Genomic DNA, 19,060 nt, shown 5'->3' with positions numbered 1-19,060 from the left:
TTGCTATGACATTTTTGGTTAATTAAAATTTCCTACAATTCTAACTCTGCTGTTAATACATGCCTCGCTAATTTGTCTGCAAATTCCATTCCCACTGTTCGGTGGTGAATAACATACTCCCAGTATGTGACCGAGCCTTTGCTGATTCTCGGCAGAAAGCACAGGGATTCTGTTTGGACTATTTCTAGCTTTAAATCCTCACGCTCCTGTGCTGTATTTTCTCTCATCTCGCTGCTCCTCTTCCTTTCCTATCCTTAAAGTTTTGTAACAAGTCAGTTACCAGTCCTTACTCCGCTGCAGATTTGTTGTTTCTTGGTGTTATGTCGCTTTAAATCGATGAATCCCCACCTTTGTTCCTCATTCTCTATCAATATACCAACATTTTACTTGGGTAATATTTCCTTTCTTTGCATTTCCCCATCCTGTATTTTTCCCTATTTTGTCCGGTTTAACCTCATTTAACCTTTTAATTATTCCCTGCACACAATATTCTTCCTTCCCTTCCAGACTGATACTCTACTTGCTTTTCTCCTCTGCTGTCTAGCTCTTGCTCTGCGTGTAGTTAGCTGCTGTCTAGCTCTTGCTCTGCTTGTAGTTAGCTGCTGTCTAGCTCTTGCTCTGCTTGTAGTTAGCTGCTGTCTAGCTCTTGCTCCGCTTGTAGTTAGCTGCTGTCTAGCTCTTGCTCCGCTTGTAGTTAGCTGCTGTCTAGCTCTTGCTCTGCTTGTAGTTAGCTGCTGTCTAGCTCTTGCTCTGCTTGTAGTTAGCTGCTGTCTAGCTCTTGCTCTGCTTGTAGTTAGCTGCTGTCTAGCTCTTGCTCTGCTTGTAGTTAGCTGCTGTCTAGCTCTTGCTCCGCTTGTAGTTAGCTGCTGTCTAGCTCTTGCTCCGCTTGTAGTTAGCTGCTGTCCAGCTCTTGCTCTGCAAAGTATCTTTGCAAGTATCCAGTAAGATGAGGCCTCGTATCACCCAGTTTCTTCCCAGCTTTAAACACAGCCTGCACATTATTTGCTCTGACTGGCAAATATCCCACGTGCAATTTGACCAAATGTTTTTTTTGGGGTGTAGTGCGGTCATAGCCGAGGGATAAGGCTTTCAGAAGCGAGGAATTACGGGAAGGTTCCGCATCCTAACAGCAGGAGGCTTCCCTGGGAGTGGGGCTGGATGATGGACCAGTGGTAGCTCCTGTGGCTTCACAGATCTCCTTCCTGATGGGACAGGGATCGGATGTGTTGAGCCCTGTACCCCTGTGGGGCGCACTCTGCCACCCCACCTCTGCCAGGGGCAGCTGGAACTTTGCGCAGTAGAGGACTCTGTTTAATTCTGGTCGAGGTTGTCTGTGTCTGTGTGGGAGTTACTGTGCGGTCATTATCTGAGGAGCTTAAGTTATAACAAGTCTGTGCCCCATTGAGTTGGCTGCTTTTTTGGGCTGTGAACTTCTGCTAGTTTTCCTGGTGGGTGTGCAAAAGATTGATGTGCATGCAAGAATATCTTGGGATTCAGCAAGTGAAAGATCTTTTGTAAAATTATAAGTCCTATAGTTTTGATACACGGCTTTCACTACTGCTGTGCATGCTGGGATAGCTCCACCTTCATGCCTGACTAAACAAGAGAAAACACTTTCAAATCCCACAGGCAGGACTGGGAAGATAGAAATGGGGAAATCATAGAAGGAGATGAAACTGGTACAGGAAACTTTCGATTTACCGGCACCTAAATAACCGGAAATCTCGGTTAACCGGCAAAATTCAGGAGTAGGTTTTACTTCATATTGTATTTGCCTTCCTCCATTTGTTGCTGTGCAAGGGTGTGGCTGCAGCTGTTGCTAAGCTACAGAGACGCTTGGAACTTGTGGCCATTGTTCTACACTTGTTGCTAAGCAACAGGGTTTGTTGCTTTATACGGAGCTGTCTTTTACTATAGCGTTCGATTATCCGGAATTTTTGATGAACCGGCACCGCGTCGGTCCTGTCCGTGCCGGATTAAAAAAAAAAAAGCTTCCTGTAGATTGGGGGGAAAGCGAATGAGAAGGCAGTGAGAAGAGGAATTGCATTAATCCAGACTCGACTATTCCAACGCATGCCTGGCTGGCCTCCCACCTTGCACCATCTGGAAACTTGAGCTCATCCAAAGCTCCGCCGCCCGTATCCCAACTCGCACCAAGTCCCGTTCACCTATCACCCCTGTGCTCGCTGACCAACATTGGCTCCCAGTCTGGCAATGCTTTAAATTTCTCATCCTCGTGTTGAAATCCCTCCATTGCGTCGCCCCTCCCTATCTCTAACCACCTCCAGCCCGACAACCAAAGCTCCCTTTCATTTTTTTGTTGGTGCTTGAATGTGGAGTTTGGGCAGGGGTAGAATCGGTCTCGGCTGCGACCCCACTCCACCATTAAATAACCTGCTGTCTCAGCGAAGAATAGCCCCTCTAGCGAGGGACTGATGAGCTGCTGGATTCCATTGAACTGCGTTGTGCAAGAGTCAATAGAATGGGGAAAAATACGCACAGAAAGAACCGGCTCGGTTGAATTAGTAAAGTCCCTTCACACCAGTGCCAAGGCTGTGTTAATCTGTAAGTTAAGCCTCCTTGCCTTTTCTTCCAGGTGGATATGCGTCTGGACCAGCGTCCGGACCAGCGACCGGCCCGTCTGGACCAGCGACCGGCCCAACTGGCCCACAACAAACTCCTTCGCAGGTATGTGACTGAGTTACTGACTGCCCATTGTGTACTTGTTATCACCAGGCCTCCTTGGCACTCTATGAATACAGATAGGGCAATTGCACTTGAACCAACACGCTTCAGTGCTGTTTTATATTCTTCATTCATTCTATTAAATTGCTCCCACCACTGTCATCACCAGTACTGTATCCCCATGTTATACAGTGACAGACCTGTACCCACCAGTACTGTACCCCAGTGTTCTACAGTCAGACCTGCACCCACCAGTACTGTACCCCAGTGTTATACAATCAGACCTGTACCCCAGTGTTAGTGACAAAACTGTACCCACCAGTACTGTACCCCAGTGTTATACACAGACCTGTACCCACCAGTACTGTACCGGTGTTATACAGGGACAGACCTGTACCCACCAGTACTGTACCCCAGTGTTATACAATCAGACCTGTACCCCAGTGTTAGTGACAAAACTGTACCCACCAGTACTGTACCCCAGTGTTATACACAGACCTGTACCCACCAGTACTGTACCGGTGTTATACAGGGACAGACCTGTACCCACCAGTACTGTACCCCAGTGTTATACAATCAGACCTGTACCCCAGTGTTAGTGACAAAACTGTACCCACCAGTACTGTACCCCAGTGTTATACACAGACCTGTACCCACCAGTACTGTACCGGTGTTATACAGGGACAGACCTGTACCCACCAGTACTGTACCCCAGTGTTATACAGTCAGACCTGTTCCCACCAGTACTGTACCCCAGTGTTCTACAATGACAGACCTGTACCCACCTGTGCTGTACCCCAGTGTTATACAGTGACAGACCTGTACCCACCAGCATTGTACCCGTGTTATACAGTGACAGACCTGTACCCACCAGTATTGTACCCGTGTTATACAGTGACAGACCTGTACCCACAAGTACTGTACCCGTGTTATACAGTGACAAACCTGTACCCACCAGTACTGTACCCCAGTGTTATACAGTGACAGACCTGTACCCACCAGTACTGTACCTCAGCCTGCTCCCTGGTTGGTTCCATTACATACTGTTCTAGGAAACCATCCCAGATGTACTCTATGAACTCCTCCTCAAGGCTACCATGGCCAATTTGATTTGTCCAATCAATATGGAGATTAAAATCACCCATGATTATTACCGTACCTTTTTTACAGGCCTCCATTATTTGTTGATTTATACTCTGTCCAACAGTATTGCTACTGTCGGGGGCCTGTAGACTAGGCCCACCAGAGACATTTTCCCCGTATTATTTTTTATCTCCACCCAAACCGATTCTACATCTTGATCTTCTGAGCCAATCTCACTTCTCACCACTGCACCGATCCCATCCTTTACCAACAAAGCCACCCCACCTCCCTTTCCTTTCTGTCTATCCTTCCGAATTATCATATACCCCGGAATATTCAGTTCCCAGCCCTGGTCGCCTGCAACCACGTCTCTGTAATGGCGATCAGATGATACCCATTTGTGCCGTCAACTCATCTATCTTGTTACAAATGCTGCGTGCATTCAGATATAGAGCTTTTAACTTTGTCTTTTTACTATTTTTCCTTGTTTTGGCCTTTTTTTCTGTTAAACTCTTATTTTTAAACATTCTGTCCCTTCCTGTCACACTCTGGTTATTATTTCCCCCATCACTAGCCTGCTCTATTGTTTTCTCATTTCTCATTGACTTTTTATTTTCCCGCTCACCTGGATCCTCCCCCCCACTATTTAGTTTAAAGCCCTCCCTACAGCCCTAGTTATTCGATTTGCTGGGGTACAGCACAGGTGGGTACAGGTCTGTCATTGTATAACACTGGGGTACAGTACTGGTGGGTACAGGTCTGTCACTGTATAACACTGGGGTACAGTACTGGTGGGTACAGGACTGTCACTGTATAACACTGGGGTACAGTACTGGTCGGTACAGGTCTGTCACTGTATAACACTGGGGTACAGTACTGGTGGGTACAGGTCTGTCACTGTATAACACTGGGGTACAGTACTGGTGGCTACAGGACTGTCACTGTATAACACTGGGGTACAGTACTGGTGGGTACAGGTCTGTCACTGTATAACACGGGTACAGTACTGGTGGGTACAGGTCTGTCACTGTATAACACTGGGGTACAGTACTGGATTTGGTACTATGTAATGAGACAGTGTCCTGATCTTAAACAAAGGCAATTACAATGGCATGAGGGCAGAACTGGCTAAAGTGGACTGGAAAAACAAATTAAAGGGTAAGAAAATTGAAATGTAGTGGCGGACATTTAAGGAAATATGTCATAACTCAACAAAAATATATTCTAGTGAGAAAGAAAGATTTTAAGAGAAGGGAGCACCATCCGTGGCTAACTAAGGAAGTAAAGGATGGTATCAAATTGAAAACTAAGGCATACAATGTTGTCAAAATTGGTGGGAGACCAGAGGACTTTTTTTTAATTTTAAAAACCAGCAAAGGATGACTAAAAAAATAAAGAGAGAGAAGATGAATTATGAGAGTAAGCTGGCAAGAAACATTAAAACAGATAGTAAGAGCTTCTACAGGTATATAAAAAGGAAGAGGGTAGTTAAAGTAAACGTTGGTCCCTTAGAGGATGAGACTGGGGAAGTGGCAGAGACTCTGAACAAATATTTTGTATCTGTCTTCACTGTGGAAGACACTAACACCATCCCAATAATGGATAATCAAGGGGCCACAGGGAGTGGGGATCTAAAGACAATCACTATCACCAAGGAAATAGTATTCGGTAAAATAATGGGACTAAAAGACGACAAGTCCCCTGGCCCAGATGGCCTGCATCCCAGGGTCTTAAAAGAAGTGGCTGCAGAGATAGTGGATTCATTGGTTGCAATATACCAAAATTCCCTGGACTCTGGAGAGGTCCCAGCGGATTGGAAAACCGTTAATGTAACACCCCTATTTAAGAAAGGAGGGAGACAGAAAGCAGGAAACTATTGACCAGTTAGCCTAACATCTGTCGTTGGGAAAATGCTGGAGTCCTTCATTAAGGAAGCAGTAGCAGGGCATTTAGAAAAATATACTGCAGTCAAACAGAGTCAGCATGGTTTTAGGAAAGGGAAATCATGTTTAACAAATTTGCTGGAGTTCTTTGAGGATGTAACAAGCAGGGTGGACAAGGGTGAGCCAGTGGATGTGGTGTATTTGGATTTCCAGAAGGCATTCGATAAGCTGCCACATAAAAGGTTACTGCATAAGATAAGAGCTCATGGAGTTGGGGGTAATATATTGGCATGGATAGAGAATTGGCTAACTAACAGAAAGCAGAGAGTCGGGATAAATGGGTCATTTTCTGGTTGGCAAACAGCAACTAGTGGGGTGCCACAAGGATCAGTGCTGGGGCCCCAACGATTTACAATCTACATTAATGACTTGGATGAAGGGATCGAGTGTTATGTAACCAAGTTTGCGGATGATACAAAGATGGGTGGGAAAGCAAGTTGTGCAGAGGACTCGAAGAATCTGCAAAGGAATAGAGACAGGCTAGGTGAGTGGGCAAACATTTGGCAGATGGAGTATAATGTGGGAAAGTATGAGGTTATCCACTTTGGCAGGAAAAATAAAAAAGCAAACTATTATTTATATTAAATGGAGAGAGATTACAAAATGCTACAGTTCAGAGGGACCTGGGGGTCCTTGTGCATGAAACACATAGTTAGCATGCAGGTACAGCAAGTAATCAAAATGTTGGCCTTTATTTCAAGGGGGTTGGAGTATAAAAGCAGGGAAGTCCTGCTACAACTGTACAGGGTATTGGTGAGACCGCACCTTGAGTACTGCGTACAGTATTGGTCTCCTTTATTTAAGGAAGGATATACTTGCATTGGAGGCAGTTCAGAGACGATTCACTAGGTTAATTCCAGAGATGAGGGGGTTGACTTATGAGGAAAGGTTGAGCAGGCTGGGCCAATACTCATTGGAATTTAGAAGAATGAGAGGTGATCTTATCGAAACATATATGATACTGAGGGGACTCGACAAGGTAGATGCAGAGAGGATGTTTCCCCTCGTGGGGAAATCAAGAACTCGGGGGCACAGTCTTGGAATAAAGGGTCGCCCTTTTAGAACTGAGATGAGGAGGAACTTCTTCTCTGAGGGCTGTAAATCTGTGGAATTCTCTGCCCCAGAGAGCCGTGGAGGCTGGGTCATTAAATACATTTAAGGTGGAGATAGACAGATTTTTGCAAGATAAGGGAGTGAAGGGTTATGGGGAGCGGGCAGGGAAGTGGCTTTGAGCCCAAGATCAGCCATGATCTTATTGAATGGTGGAGCAGGCTCGAGGGGCCAAGTGGCCTATTCCTGCTCCTATTTCTTGTGTTCTACAGTGACAGACCTGTACCCACCAGTACTGTACCCCAGTGTTATACAGTGACAGACCTGTACCCACCAGTACTGTACCCCAGTGTTATACAGTGACAGACCTGTACCCACCAGTACTGTACACCAGTTATACAGTGACGGACCTGTGCCCACCAGTACTGTACCCCAGTGTTATAGTGACAGCTGTACCCACCAGTACTGTACCCCAGTGTTCTGCAGTGACTGACTTGTACCCACCAGTACTGTACCCCAGTGTTATACAGTGACAGACCTGTACCCCAGTGTTATACAGTGACAGACCTGTACCCACCAGTACTGTACCCCATGTTATACAGTGACAGACCTGTACCCACCAGTACTGTACCCCAGTGTTATACAGTGACAGACCTGTACCCCAGTGTTATACAGTGACAGACCTGTACCCCATGTTATACAGTGACAGACCTGTACCCACCAGTACTGTACCCCAGTGTTATACAGTGACAGACCTGTACCCCAGTGTTATACAGTGACAGACCTGTACCCACCAGTACTGTACCCCATGTTATACAGTGACAGACCTGTACCCACCAGTACTGTACCCCAGTGTTATACAGTGACAGACCTGTACCCCAGTGTTATACAGTGACAGACCTGTACCCACCAGTACTGTACCCCATGTTATACAGTGACAGACCTGTACCCACCAGTACTGTACCCCAGTGTTATACAGGGACAGACCTGTACCCACCAGTACTGTACCCCAGTGTTATACAGGGACAGACCTGTACCCACCAGTACTGTACCCCAGTGTTATACAGTGACAGACTAGTACCCACCAGTACTGTACCCCAGTGTTATACAGTGACAGACTAGTACCCACCAGTGCTGTACCCCAGTGTTAATACATCTCCAAATGACACAACCCTAGGATTTGAAAGGCAGCTATAATTGTATCAGTGGGTGTTTTTCAGAGTTCAGGTGGACGTGGTGTGGAAATATCCACACAGTCACTTTGTGCCTTACTGATATCTAGAGACAGCATTTGGAGAAAGTGGCTGCTCTTTTTATGTAAATCGCTGCCAAGTCTTAACATTTTAGAATTCTGTGCTTCAGTAAAATATTTTCCAGTGCCAACTCTTCCCACAAGAAGTCAATGAAATCTGTGGGCTCTGCTCGTCACTGACACGTTGTCGTGTTGAGCACTGGGCTGTATAATTATATGCACATGCAGTTTTTACAGTTGATAATTGTCATTACAAAGATTAGAAGGCAAGCCGATCACAGACCACCAAGTGGGAGGGGCACAGCTCCTCCAGAAACTCTCAGCCATGCCTTTGTTACCTCCAGACTCGACTATTCAATGCTCTCTATGCCGGCCTCCCACCCTCCACAAACTTTAGCTCATCCAAAATTCTGCTGCCTGTATTCTAACTCGCTGACCTACATTGACTCCCAGTCTGACCGCCTCGAATTTAAAAGTCTCATCCTTGTGTTCAAATCCCTCCATGGCCTCGCCCCTCCCTATCTCTAACCTCCTCCAGTCCTACAACCCTCAGATCTCTGTGCTCATCCAGTTCTGGTCTCTTGTGCATCCCTGATTTTAATTGCTCCACCATTGGTGGCCGTGTCTTCAGCTGCCTAGGCCCTAAGCTCTGGAATTCCCTCCCTGTATCACTCCACCTCGCTACCTCTTCCTCCTTTAAGACGCTCCTTAAAACCTGCCTCTGACCAAGCTTTGGCCACCTGTCCGAATATCTCCTTCTGTGGTTTAGTGTCTGTGAAGTGTTAAAGGTGCTATGTAGTTGAACATCTCAGAAGATGCATGTTGGCAGCTCAGCAATTTCTTTTTAGAAATGTTCCCGTTTTCTCCGATTCCTCGAGGTGCTGACCCTTGCTGGGGTTCCACTGACTGATCCCTCACCCAAGGGGCCCTTTTTCACAGGCAAGCCAAGACGGTCAATGCTGATGGGCTATTCAACCATGGCGGTATCGCGTCTGAGCTTGATCCTGTCCTGAGCTGTTATCCATGGGCTCTCATTTTCCAGCAGCTGTCGCTGGATAGCATTCCAGAGTGGGAATCCTGGCAGAATTCTGTCCTCCCCAAACCCCTTGAGCACTCTTGATAATTGTAGCTGTTATGGCTGTGACCACAAACTTAGTTCAGATCAATAAAAACAACCGTTAACGTCCACAGATGTTCCGAGGCACTTTACAGAGACATAATCGAGCAAAAATGGTCACCGAGGCAATGGAGGAGAAATTAGATGGGGTTTAAGGTGGAGAGGGAGGTAGAGGGATTTAGGAAGGGAATTCCAGAGCCTAGACGGCTGAAGGTACGAGTGCCAATAATCAGACAGAGAGGGCCATGGACTGAAGCCCAGAGTCCGAGGAATGGAGAGTTTGGGAGTGGTTGTGGCGCTGGAGGAAGTTGCAGAGATGGGGAGGGGCGAGGCCATGAAGGGAATTAAACCCGAGGATGAGAATTTAAATTGGGGGAGTGGGAGAAAGATGTAGGTTGAAGGCCAGGGCAGGGGTGGGGATGCCCTGGGGGAAGTTTGACTTGGTGGGCTACTGGGACGGCAGAGGGTGGGCCACAGGATGTGGGCTGCAAAGAGAAGGCCGCAGAGAATGGCCGCAGGGTGAGAGGTGCAGGGGCCCTGGAGGGTGGATTGCAGGGGAGGGCTGCTGTTGCTTTAGATAGGGAGATTCCCATTGGGAAACCAATTCGAATCATAGAACCAGAAATTTATGGCACAGAAGGAGGCCATTCGGCCCATTGTGTCAGTGCCGGCTGAAAAAGAGCTCTCCTATTCAATTCAATTCAAATCGCTTTATTGGCATGACAAGTTACATCTTCTGTTGCCAAAGCATCGGAAAACATTCATGTTTGTTCACAAAAATACAGATCTATCCATACAGTGTATAAACAGATATATCCCTGAGTGTATAAATATATACTTTCATATAATTTGTATATACTCTTTTCTTATATTTACTGGTTATCCCTCTGTTTATGGCAAGCTGTAACATAGTGTGCCGCTAGTGTTATGCAATTTCTCTCTTCCCCTAGTAGGTATGGGAGTTTTTGGTCGTCATTCAAATTTCTGAATTCCGGGCATATTTTTGTGAATTTTGGGTAGAAATTCTCCCTTATGCCTAATCCCACTTTTCAGCTCTTGGTCTGTAGTCTTGTAGGTTACTGCACTTCAAGTGCAGATCCAAGTACAGGAAACTTTGGTTTATCCGGAGGTTTTTTGTCCGGAAACCTCGATCTAACGGCAGAAATCAGCAGCCGTTTTGTTAGGTTTTTTTTTCTTTTCTTTTCTCCTAGCATTTTTTTTTTTTTTAAACAGTCAGTCTCTGGAAAGTCTCTCTGAAGCTGTTGCTAAGCTACAGAGACGCTTCCAAGGTACGGGCTGACTGTTTACAAGCTGTTGCTAAGCAACAGTGTTTGTTGTCAGATACGGAGATGAAAACCTCCGTATGCTTCAACATTAGCGCTGGTCTGTCCGGAAGTTTTCATAGATCGGCATCCCGTCGGTGCCGGATATCGCAAAGTTTCCTGTACTTTTTAAATCTGATGGTTTCTGCCTCTACCACCCTTTCAGGCAGTGAGTTCCAGACCCCCACCACCCTCTGGGTGAAAAAGTTCTCCTCAACTCCCCTCTAACCCTTCTATCAGTTACTTTAAATCTATGTCCCCTGGTTATTGATCTCTCTGCTAGAGGAAATAGGTCCTTGCTATCCACTCTATTGAGGCCCCTCATAATTTTATACACCTCAATCAAGTCTCCCCTCAGCCTCCTTTGTTCCAAAGAAAACAACCCCAGCCTATCCAATCTTTCCTCGTAGCTAAAATTCCCCAGCCCAGGCAACATCCTTGTAAATCTCTTCTGCACCCTCTCTAGTGCAATCACATCTTTCCTGTAATGTGGTGACCAGAACTGCACGCAGTCCTCTAGCTGTGGCCTAACTAATATTTTATATAGTTCTACCATAACCTCTCAGCTCTTGTATTCTATGCCTCGGCTAATAAAGGAAAGTATCCCGTATGCCGCCTTATCTACCTGTCCTGCTACCTTCAGCGATCTGTGGACATGCACTCCAAGGTCCCTCTGTTCCTCTACATTTCTCAGCATCCTACCATTTATTGTGTATTCCCTTGCCTTGTTAGCCCTCCCCAAATGCATTACCTCACATTTCTCCGGATTGAATTCCATTTGCCTCTTTTCTGCCCACCTGACCAGTCCATTGATACCTTCCTGCAGTCTGCAGCTTCTTCCTCACTATCAACCACACGGCCAATTTGTGTGTCATCTGCAAACTTCTTAATCATCCTCCCCTAGATTAAAGTCTAACAGTTGGCGCCAGTAGAGTGATGGTGAGGGGCAAAAACCAGAATGGACATGTTCCAGATTAATGTTTAAACAAAGTGGACACTATGTACTAGGCGTCACTGGGCCCTCCCATTGGAAACTGAGTCCGGGGAAAAGTAGGTGCAATTCCAGCCGGCTGGTCCTCCGCCATTGTCCGCTACCAGCTGTCGATTCACATTGCAACAGGTGGCAGGCAGCAGCAAATCCAGGCCACAGATCAAAATTTCCTTTGTCCCGGGTCACATTTTGAAAGTAAAGGCCTGGCTTCCTAGAGCAGTCCGCCTGCAGTCACTTGTGGCTTCAGGTCGTTGAAGTGGTCTGTTGCTCACCACAGTGGGGGAAGTCCTCCCTACAGGGCCGCGAGCCTGGCAGTGGCAGCGGAAAGTCTGTTATCATGTTCCAAGAATAGCAGCCAGAGAGCTCCAGATAACTGCTGGCTCAGCGTCCCTGTAAAGGCCACAACAGCAGCCCAGCCCTCCCCGACCCTCTGATAGAGAACGGGCTGCGTGCAAGGCCTTTGCTGCTGCTGCTGGCTGTCCTTCCAATTGAGAGCTTGTCTGGCAAAGGAACAGGGAAGTGAGGTGGGAGGTGTAGGCATGCCCCCTCCCACCATTTGAATGACTGCCTGTGGCCTATGCTTAATGCAATCTGCTGCCTCCCAGCTGTGGAGATTAAACCCAGAGTCTCCGGGCAATGTAAAGTAGGTGGAGAGTAGACCCAGCATTAGTCTGTGCCCCTATTTCCTGTGCTTTGTGTCTGGGGGAATAAGCATTTCCTGGACAGTAATCATAGAATGATACAGCACAGAAGGAGGCCATTCGGCCCATCGTGCCTGTGCCGGCTCTTTGAAAGAGCTCTACAATTAATCCCACTCTCCCTGCTCTTTTCCCCACAGCCCTGCATTTCTCCTCCAAGTATTTATCCAATTCCCTTTTGAAAGTTATTATTGAATCTGTTTCCACCGCCCTTTCGGGCAGATCGTAACGACTCGCTGCGTAAAAACATTTTACATGTTGCCTCTGGTTCTTTTGCCAATTACCTTAAACATGTGTCGTCCGGTTACCGGCCCTCCTCTTTACTTTATCAAAACCCTTCATGGTTTTGAGCACCCCTCTTAAATCTCTGCTTAACCTCTCTCCCCTTAAATTTCAGCAGTCTGTCTGTCCCCCTGAAGTCTGTTATTATCCCCTTCACCGTTTACTACATTTCCGAGTTTATCTTCTCCAAACTTTGAAATTATGCCCCGTATACCCAAATCTAGGTCATTACTATATATCAAAAAGAGCAGTGGCCCCAACACCGACCCCCGGGGGATACCACTGTGTACTCCCCTCCAGTCTGAGAAACAGCCATTCACCACTACTCTCTGCTTTTTGTCCCTGAGCCAATGTTGTAAGTACAGAGGGATTGTCCTGTCTATCTTGGTCTGTCTTGTTTAGCTGAGTGGACCATCTGAAGCTATTGGACAGAGGTAAGGTAGATAGGTGAGCGAGAATGTGGCTGGCCAGCAACGAACTGCCACCTAAGGTCAAGTGAGACACCTTGAGCCTGTTCCAGATCACATCGAGGGCTTCATGCAGCAGGCACGATTGTTACTTTCTATCTTCCAAGGAGGGTTAGTTAAGCCAGTAACCACCAAGTCTACAGTGTGTCACAGGTTAATATGGCAGTTTATAATCCTGCTTTGATACGATGGTTGTTTCATATTCCGAAGTTAATGGGGAGTCATGCGATCTAAAGAGAGAAAGACTTGCATTTATATAGCACCTTTCACAACCACCAGACGCCTCAAAGCGCTTTACAGCCAATGAAGTACTTTTGAAGTGGAGCCACTGTTGTGGGAAACGCGGCAGCCAATTTGCACACAGCAAGCTCCCACAAACAACAATGTGATAATGACCAGATAATCTATTTTTGTTATGTTGGCTGAGGGAGAAATATTGGCCAGGACACCAGGGACACCCTGCTCTTCTTTGAAATAGTGCCATGGGATCTTTTACATCCGCCCGAGAGGGCAAACGTCTCATCCGAAAGACTGCACCTCTGACAGTGCAGTACTCCCTCAGCACTGGAGTGTCAGCCTAGATTTATGTGCGCAAGTCCCTGGAGTGGGACTTGAACCCACAACCTTCTGACTCCGAGGCGAGTGCGCTCCCAACTGAGCCACAGCTGACACTGATCTAACCAGGAGCAAAAATACAGGAAGGAGGGTTTTGTGTTTGATCCCAGGGCCAACTACAAATTGCCTAGATATTGGACAGGTAAAGGTGCACTCCAGGTCATAAGGCACAAGGGCTCACTGATGGGGATGGTTGGAAATGCTGAACCCGGAAAAATATCTGGAGTAAAAACATAAAGCATAATAATAAGATGCCTGTTACGTAGTTTGTGGCTGTTGGTTTGGTTATGATTGTGGTAGATGATTTTAGCAGATAACTGATAAGTTACTGACAAATATAAGTGTTAACTTGTTATTCCTTTCTCTTCCCTCCTTGGCTGCAGCCTTCAATGCCGAACATCGGAGGCCTGTCAATTGGAGGTGCGACACAGGGCACTATCAAACCTGTTGCCAACTTTAACTCGCAGAATGATGCTGAAATTATACGGCAAGCCATGAAAGGAGCTGGTAAGTTCCACAGCATTGAGAAAAATGGCATAAACCATGGGGTGCGACGAGAAAAGATTTCCTACAGCGGCATTCGTGGCCAAGAGCACAAGGGTCCCTTCCCACACGCATAGCCCCTCCCTCTGTGCATAGGGTGTAAGAATCTTGTGTACAATGAGTTTTACCCGCCAATCCCTAGAAGCCATTCTTTGTGTGAGCCTCGAGTCACCGAATCTACAGCGCAGAAACAGGACATTGGGCGCAACTGGTCCATGCCGGTGTTTATACTTCACACAAAATAACTCCCACTCTTAATTGCCTCTTTCCACCCTGCTCCAGTTTCCCTCTATTCTCTCTCCTTCATGTATGCATCAAGCCTTCCCTTCAATTGGCTGTAAAGCACTTTGAGACGTCCGGTGGTCGTGAAAGACGCTATATAAATGCTGGTCTTTTCTTTCAGTGCTCTCTACTTCACCCACTCCGTGCGGCAACGAGTTCCACATTCTCGCCACTCTCTGTGTAAAGAACTTTCTCCTAAATTCTTTATTTGATCTGTTAGTGACTATCTTCTATTCATTCCCCCCTTGTTCTGGACTCGCCCACAAGTGGAAACAGTGTCTCCACATACACCCTTTGTCATTTGAAAGACCGCCATCAGGTCTCCTCTTAGTCTTCCCTTTCCAGAGAAAAGAGCCCCAGCCTGCTCAACCTTTTCTGATAGTTGCAGCCCCTCAATTCTGGTCTGTTCAATCCTGACCCCATCTGACGTCGCCCCACAGACACTTCCCCGCAGGGGCCACTAGATAGTGATCAGAAGCGGGAACTGTGGTTGATGTCCTCCCCCTCCACCCCAACTTAACCCAGGAGCACTGAGGCCAATTGCGGTGATTGAACTGTAACCATGGATCGAAGCTGGGATCTTCCTGGCCTTCATGGATCAATGCCATACGAGGTGGTGCATCTATCCACTGAGCCAACTGGGCCATTTGGTGCCTTTAGAATGAGGCCAGCTGGTTGAGAGTGGGGGGCGCTCTCGACTGTTGTAAATGGGGTGCTAGCAGGCCATTTTTTAAGGTGATCGTGGCAGCAGGAGCCCAGTTATTGGGAAGGGGGAGGAATTGTCCATATCTTCTGTCCGGGGGGGGGGGGGATTTACAGTGAAATATCAAGCCTAGACACCAGTATGGATCGCTGCAAAGGCTATGGGCCCCGACAACATCCCGGCTGTAGTGCTACAGACCTGTGCTCCAGAACTAGCCGTGTCAGTACAGCTACCACGCTGGCATCTACCTGACAATATGGAAAATTGCCATGGTAGGTTCTGTCCACAAAAGTCAGGACATATCCAATTACCGCCCCATCAGCCGACTCCCAATCCTCAGCAAAGTGATGGTAGCTATCGTCATCAGTGTTGTCTAGCGGCACTTTATAAGACGCCGATCAGATCTCCTCTTAGTCTTCTCTTTTCAAGCGGTTCAGCTGGCACCAGTTCTGGGGCAGGAATGCGCTGCATCTGAACAGAACTGGGATCAATATTCTCGCAGGGAGGAAGTAGAGGAGGGGTTAAATGGACAGGAGGAGGGATAAAACAGGAGAGTAACGTATCCAACTTGGGAAGGATAGTAAGTATTAGGTGATGGGGGAATAATGAGGCTTCAAGGCTGAAAGAGATTAAACAAGAAGGAATAAAATGAGTGCAGTAGAGTCAGTGATTAAAATAGAACCATGATATAGCAATAAGTGAAATGTGTCTGCAGCTGGGTCAGCATTGATAGTTAAACATTACATTTATAAAACTTTCAGGAGGGTTAGGAAAAGGAGGCGGGGCAGTGGGATTAATCCGAGACAATGTCATGGCACTAGAGCATAACGATTTAAATAGAGAAGTGGTCCAAACCGAATCCCATTGGAGATCCCAGAGCAAATAGGTGACTTAAAAGATGCGGGCATTTGTCAACCGAGATTATAATATAATATATTGTAATATTATGTAATATATATTGTAATACAATGTAATATTACAATATAATATACAATATAATAAATTGACCCTTAGTGTTAGGGAGATTAAATACGTGGGGTTACAGGGATAGGGTGGGATATGCGTTGGTGTAGGGGTTACGGGGATCGGGTGGGATATGTGTCGATGCAGGCTCGATGGGCCGAAATGGCCTCTATCTGCACTCTGGGGTTTCTGTGATTCTGTGAATTCGTTCTGCACCAGAACAGAAACGCAAAAAGCAAATTATAGTGAGATAAAAAGGGACCATACCCACATTAAATGGAAGGGAAAAATTGTTAAGTGGAACCACAGATCAACATTGGCAAATATTTAAACAGGAGGTGGAAAGGGTAGAAACACAGTTCATTCCAGAAAGGAAAATGGGGAGTGTATTGACGTCTGGGCTTCCAGAGATGAACAGGGAGCTTAGAGCAAATTTGAAACCAATAAAGGAAGTCACAATCACAATCACAGAATCCCCACAGTGCAGATAGAGGCCATTTCGGCCCATCGAGCCTGCACCGACACATATCCCACCCTATCCCCGTAACCCCACGTATTTAATCCCCTAACACTAAGGGTCAATTTATCACAGCCAAATCAATTTAACCCGCACATCTTTGGACTGTGGGAGGAAACCGGAGCACCCGGAGGAAACACAGGGAGAATGTGCAAACTCCACACAGTGTTTGGTGCTTACAGAGAAGATTATAAAAAATAAAAAAAAACCTGGGCAAATCCGCGGGACTGTAGGAAACTACAAAATGGGAAAATAGAAAGGCTAAGAGTATGAGAATAAACTGGTAAAATACATAAAGGGCAATAAAAAGGCAAAATTAGAAGTAGAGGATAGGGGTAGGGGGCACAAAGATGGCAGCAGGATCGTAGTGGTGAGTAGGAGGTGGTCAAATATTAAATAAAGACTTTGCCCCAGTCTTCACAGCAGAGATGCAGAAACACCAGTAGGTGTAGAGCGGTTTGTGATGATTAGTATCCAATGAGAAATGGTTCTAAAGAAGCTACTCCAGCTTAAGGTGGACAAGTCACCAGGACCTGGTGGATTCCATCCAAGTCCCTGGGGGAAACCAGGGAAGAAATAGCAGAGTGCCTAACTAAGTTGCCAAGATTCTGTAGAACAGAAAATTGTGCCAGAGGACTGGAGGGTGGGAAATCTGACTTCCTCCTTCCAAAAAAAGGATGAGGATAAAGTAGGAAATTATAGGGCAGTTAATCTTAATTCAGCTGTTGTTCGACAGACTCTGGTAGTTTACCAAGATGCAATTACCCAGCACTCGGGGGGCAAAGGCTCATCAGGTTCAGCCAGCACAAATGTTTAAAAGGCAGGTCATGTTTGATTAACCTGAAGGAATTCTTTGAAGAAATTGTAGAGAGGATAGTTAAAGGAGAGGCAATGAGTGTGTTTTGTATAGATTTTCAAAAAAATTGGTGAAGTACCACATCAGAGGCTTATGGTAAAGGTAATGGCACATGGAATTAAGGACATGTGACCATCTGGACAGAGAGACGGTTGGAAGCCAGAAGGCCAAGGGTCAGGTAAAGGGAAGCTTCTTAGTTTGTAAAGCTATGGCGAGTTGGGGGCCGCTGTTATTTGTGGTACAATAAATGATCCGGATTCAGGAATCGAGGGAAGTCGATCAAAATTTGCTGATGTCAAATGTTGGGGTATGGCAAATTCTGAGGATTGTGAAAGACTGCAGGGAAAAGCCGGATGGGTTACAGACGGCAGATGCAGTTCAGTGCAGGAATATGTGAAGTGAAACACTTTGGAAGTGTAAGATTTTAGAAGTAAGAATAGAGAAAGGAAATGCACCTTAAATGGATTCGAGGAGCAGTGAGCCCTTGGTGCGTAGATACAAAGTCCTTGGTTTTCTATTTAGGAGTAATGCTGAACACTTGTACAAGTGTTCAGTGGGCCACAGTTACTTTTACTTGTTCTTGGTGACATGGGTGGTACTGATGAAGCAGTATTTATTGCCATCCCTAATTGCCCCAAGGACCTTGAGTGAACTGGAGCCAGACCGGGTAGGGGGCATAGGTTCCCTTCTCTGAAGGACATTAATTAGTTCCTTTTCTCCTCTTCTTAGGCAGTCCCTCGGAACTGAGGATGACTTGCTTCCACATTAAAAATGAGTTCGCAGGTGACTGATGAGTCCAATGTGGGACCTACAGTCTCTGTCACAGGTGGGGAAGATGGTGGTTGAAGGGGTGGGTGGGTGGGGTGCTTGGGTTGACGTGTGCTCCTTGCGCTGCCTGCCTGCTTGCTCCCGGCGAAGAAACTCGAGGTGTTCGGCGCCTTCCTGGATGCTTCTCCACTTTGTGCGGTCTTAGGCCAGGGATTCCCAGGTGTCGGTGGGGATGTTGCACTTTTTCAAGGAGGCTTTGAGGGTGTCCTTGAAGCGTTTCCTCTGCCCACCTGGGGTGCTCTTGCCGTGCCGGAGCTCCGAGTAGAGCGCTTGTTTTGGGAGTCTTGTATCGGGCATGCGGACGATGTGGCCAGTCCATCGGAGCTGATTGAGCGTGGTCAAAGCTTCGATGCTGTGGATGTTGGCCTGAGCAAGAGCACTGATGTTGGTGCGCCTATCCTGCCAATGGATTTGCAGGATCTTACGGAGGCAGAGTTGGTGGTACCTTTCCAGTGCTTTGAGGTGCCTGCTGTACATGGTCCATGTCTCTGAGGCATACAGCAGGGCAGGTATCACTGCTGCTCTGTAGACCATGAGCTTAGTGCCGGGTTTGAGGTCCTGGTCTTCAAACACACTCTTCCTCAGGCGACCGAAGGCTGCACTGGCACACTTCGTTGTCGATGTCTGCCCTTGTTGACGGGCTTCAGAGGTATCGAAAATGGTCCACGTTGTCCAAGGCCTTGTCGTGGGTTTTGATAATCGGGGGGCAGTACTGTGTGGCGGCGGCAGGTTGTTAGAGGACCTTTGTCTTACGGATGTTTAGTGTAAGGCCCATGCTCTCGTACACTTCGGTGAAGGTGTTGACGATGGTTTGGAGTTCGACCTCCGAGTGAGTGCAGATGCAAGCGTCGTCTGCATACTGT

General features: G+C 46.8%; 1 protein-coding gene across 1 annotated transcript in view; it reads left to right on the top strand.

Moving 5' to 3' along the window:
• The window catches only part of LOC147098468 (annexin A7-like), an 89,381-nt gene that overhangs the window by 35,119 nt on the left and 35,202 nt on the right, over positions 1 to 19,060 (top strand). Inside the window, exons 5-6 of the mRNA XM_085970160.1 lie at positions 2,597 to 2,688; positions 13,889 to 14,012. Coding sequence (XP_085826286.1) covers positions 2,597 to 2,688; positions 13,889 to 14,012 — 216 coding nt within the window. The remainder of the gene's footprint in view (positions 1 to 2,596; positions 2,689 to 13,888; positions 14,013 to 19,060) is intronic.

This window comes from Somniosus microcephalus, chromosome 29 (assembly GCF_052327205.1).
Source record: "Somniosus microcephalus isolate GS21.2 chromosome 29, FLI_Smic_1.0, whole genome shotgun sequence".
Lineage (NCBI taxonomy): Eukaryota > Metazoa > Chordata > Chondrichthyes > Squaliformes > Somniosidae > Somniosus > Somniosus microcephalus.
The sequence above is the reverse complement of the archived record's forward strand: the minus strand, read 5'-3'. Positions and strand labels throughout refer to the sequence as shown.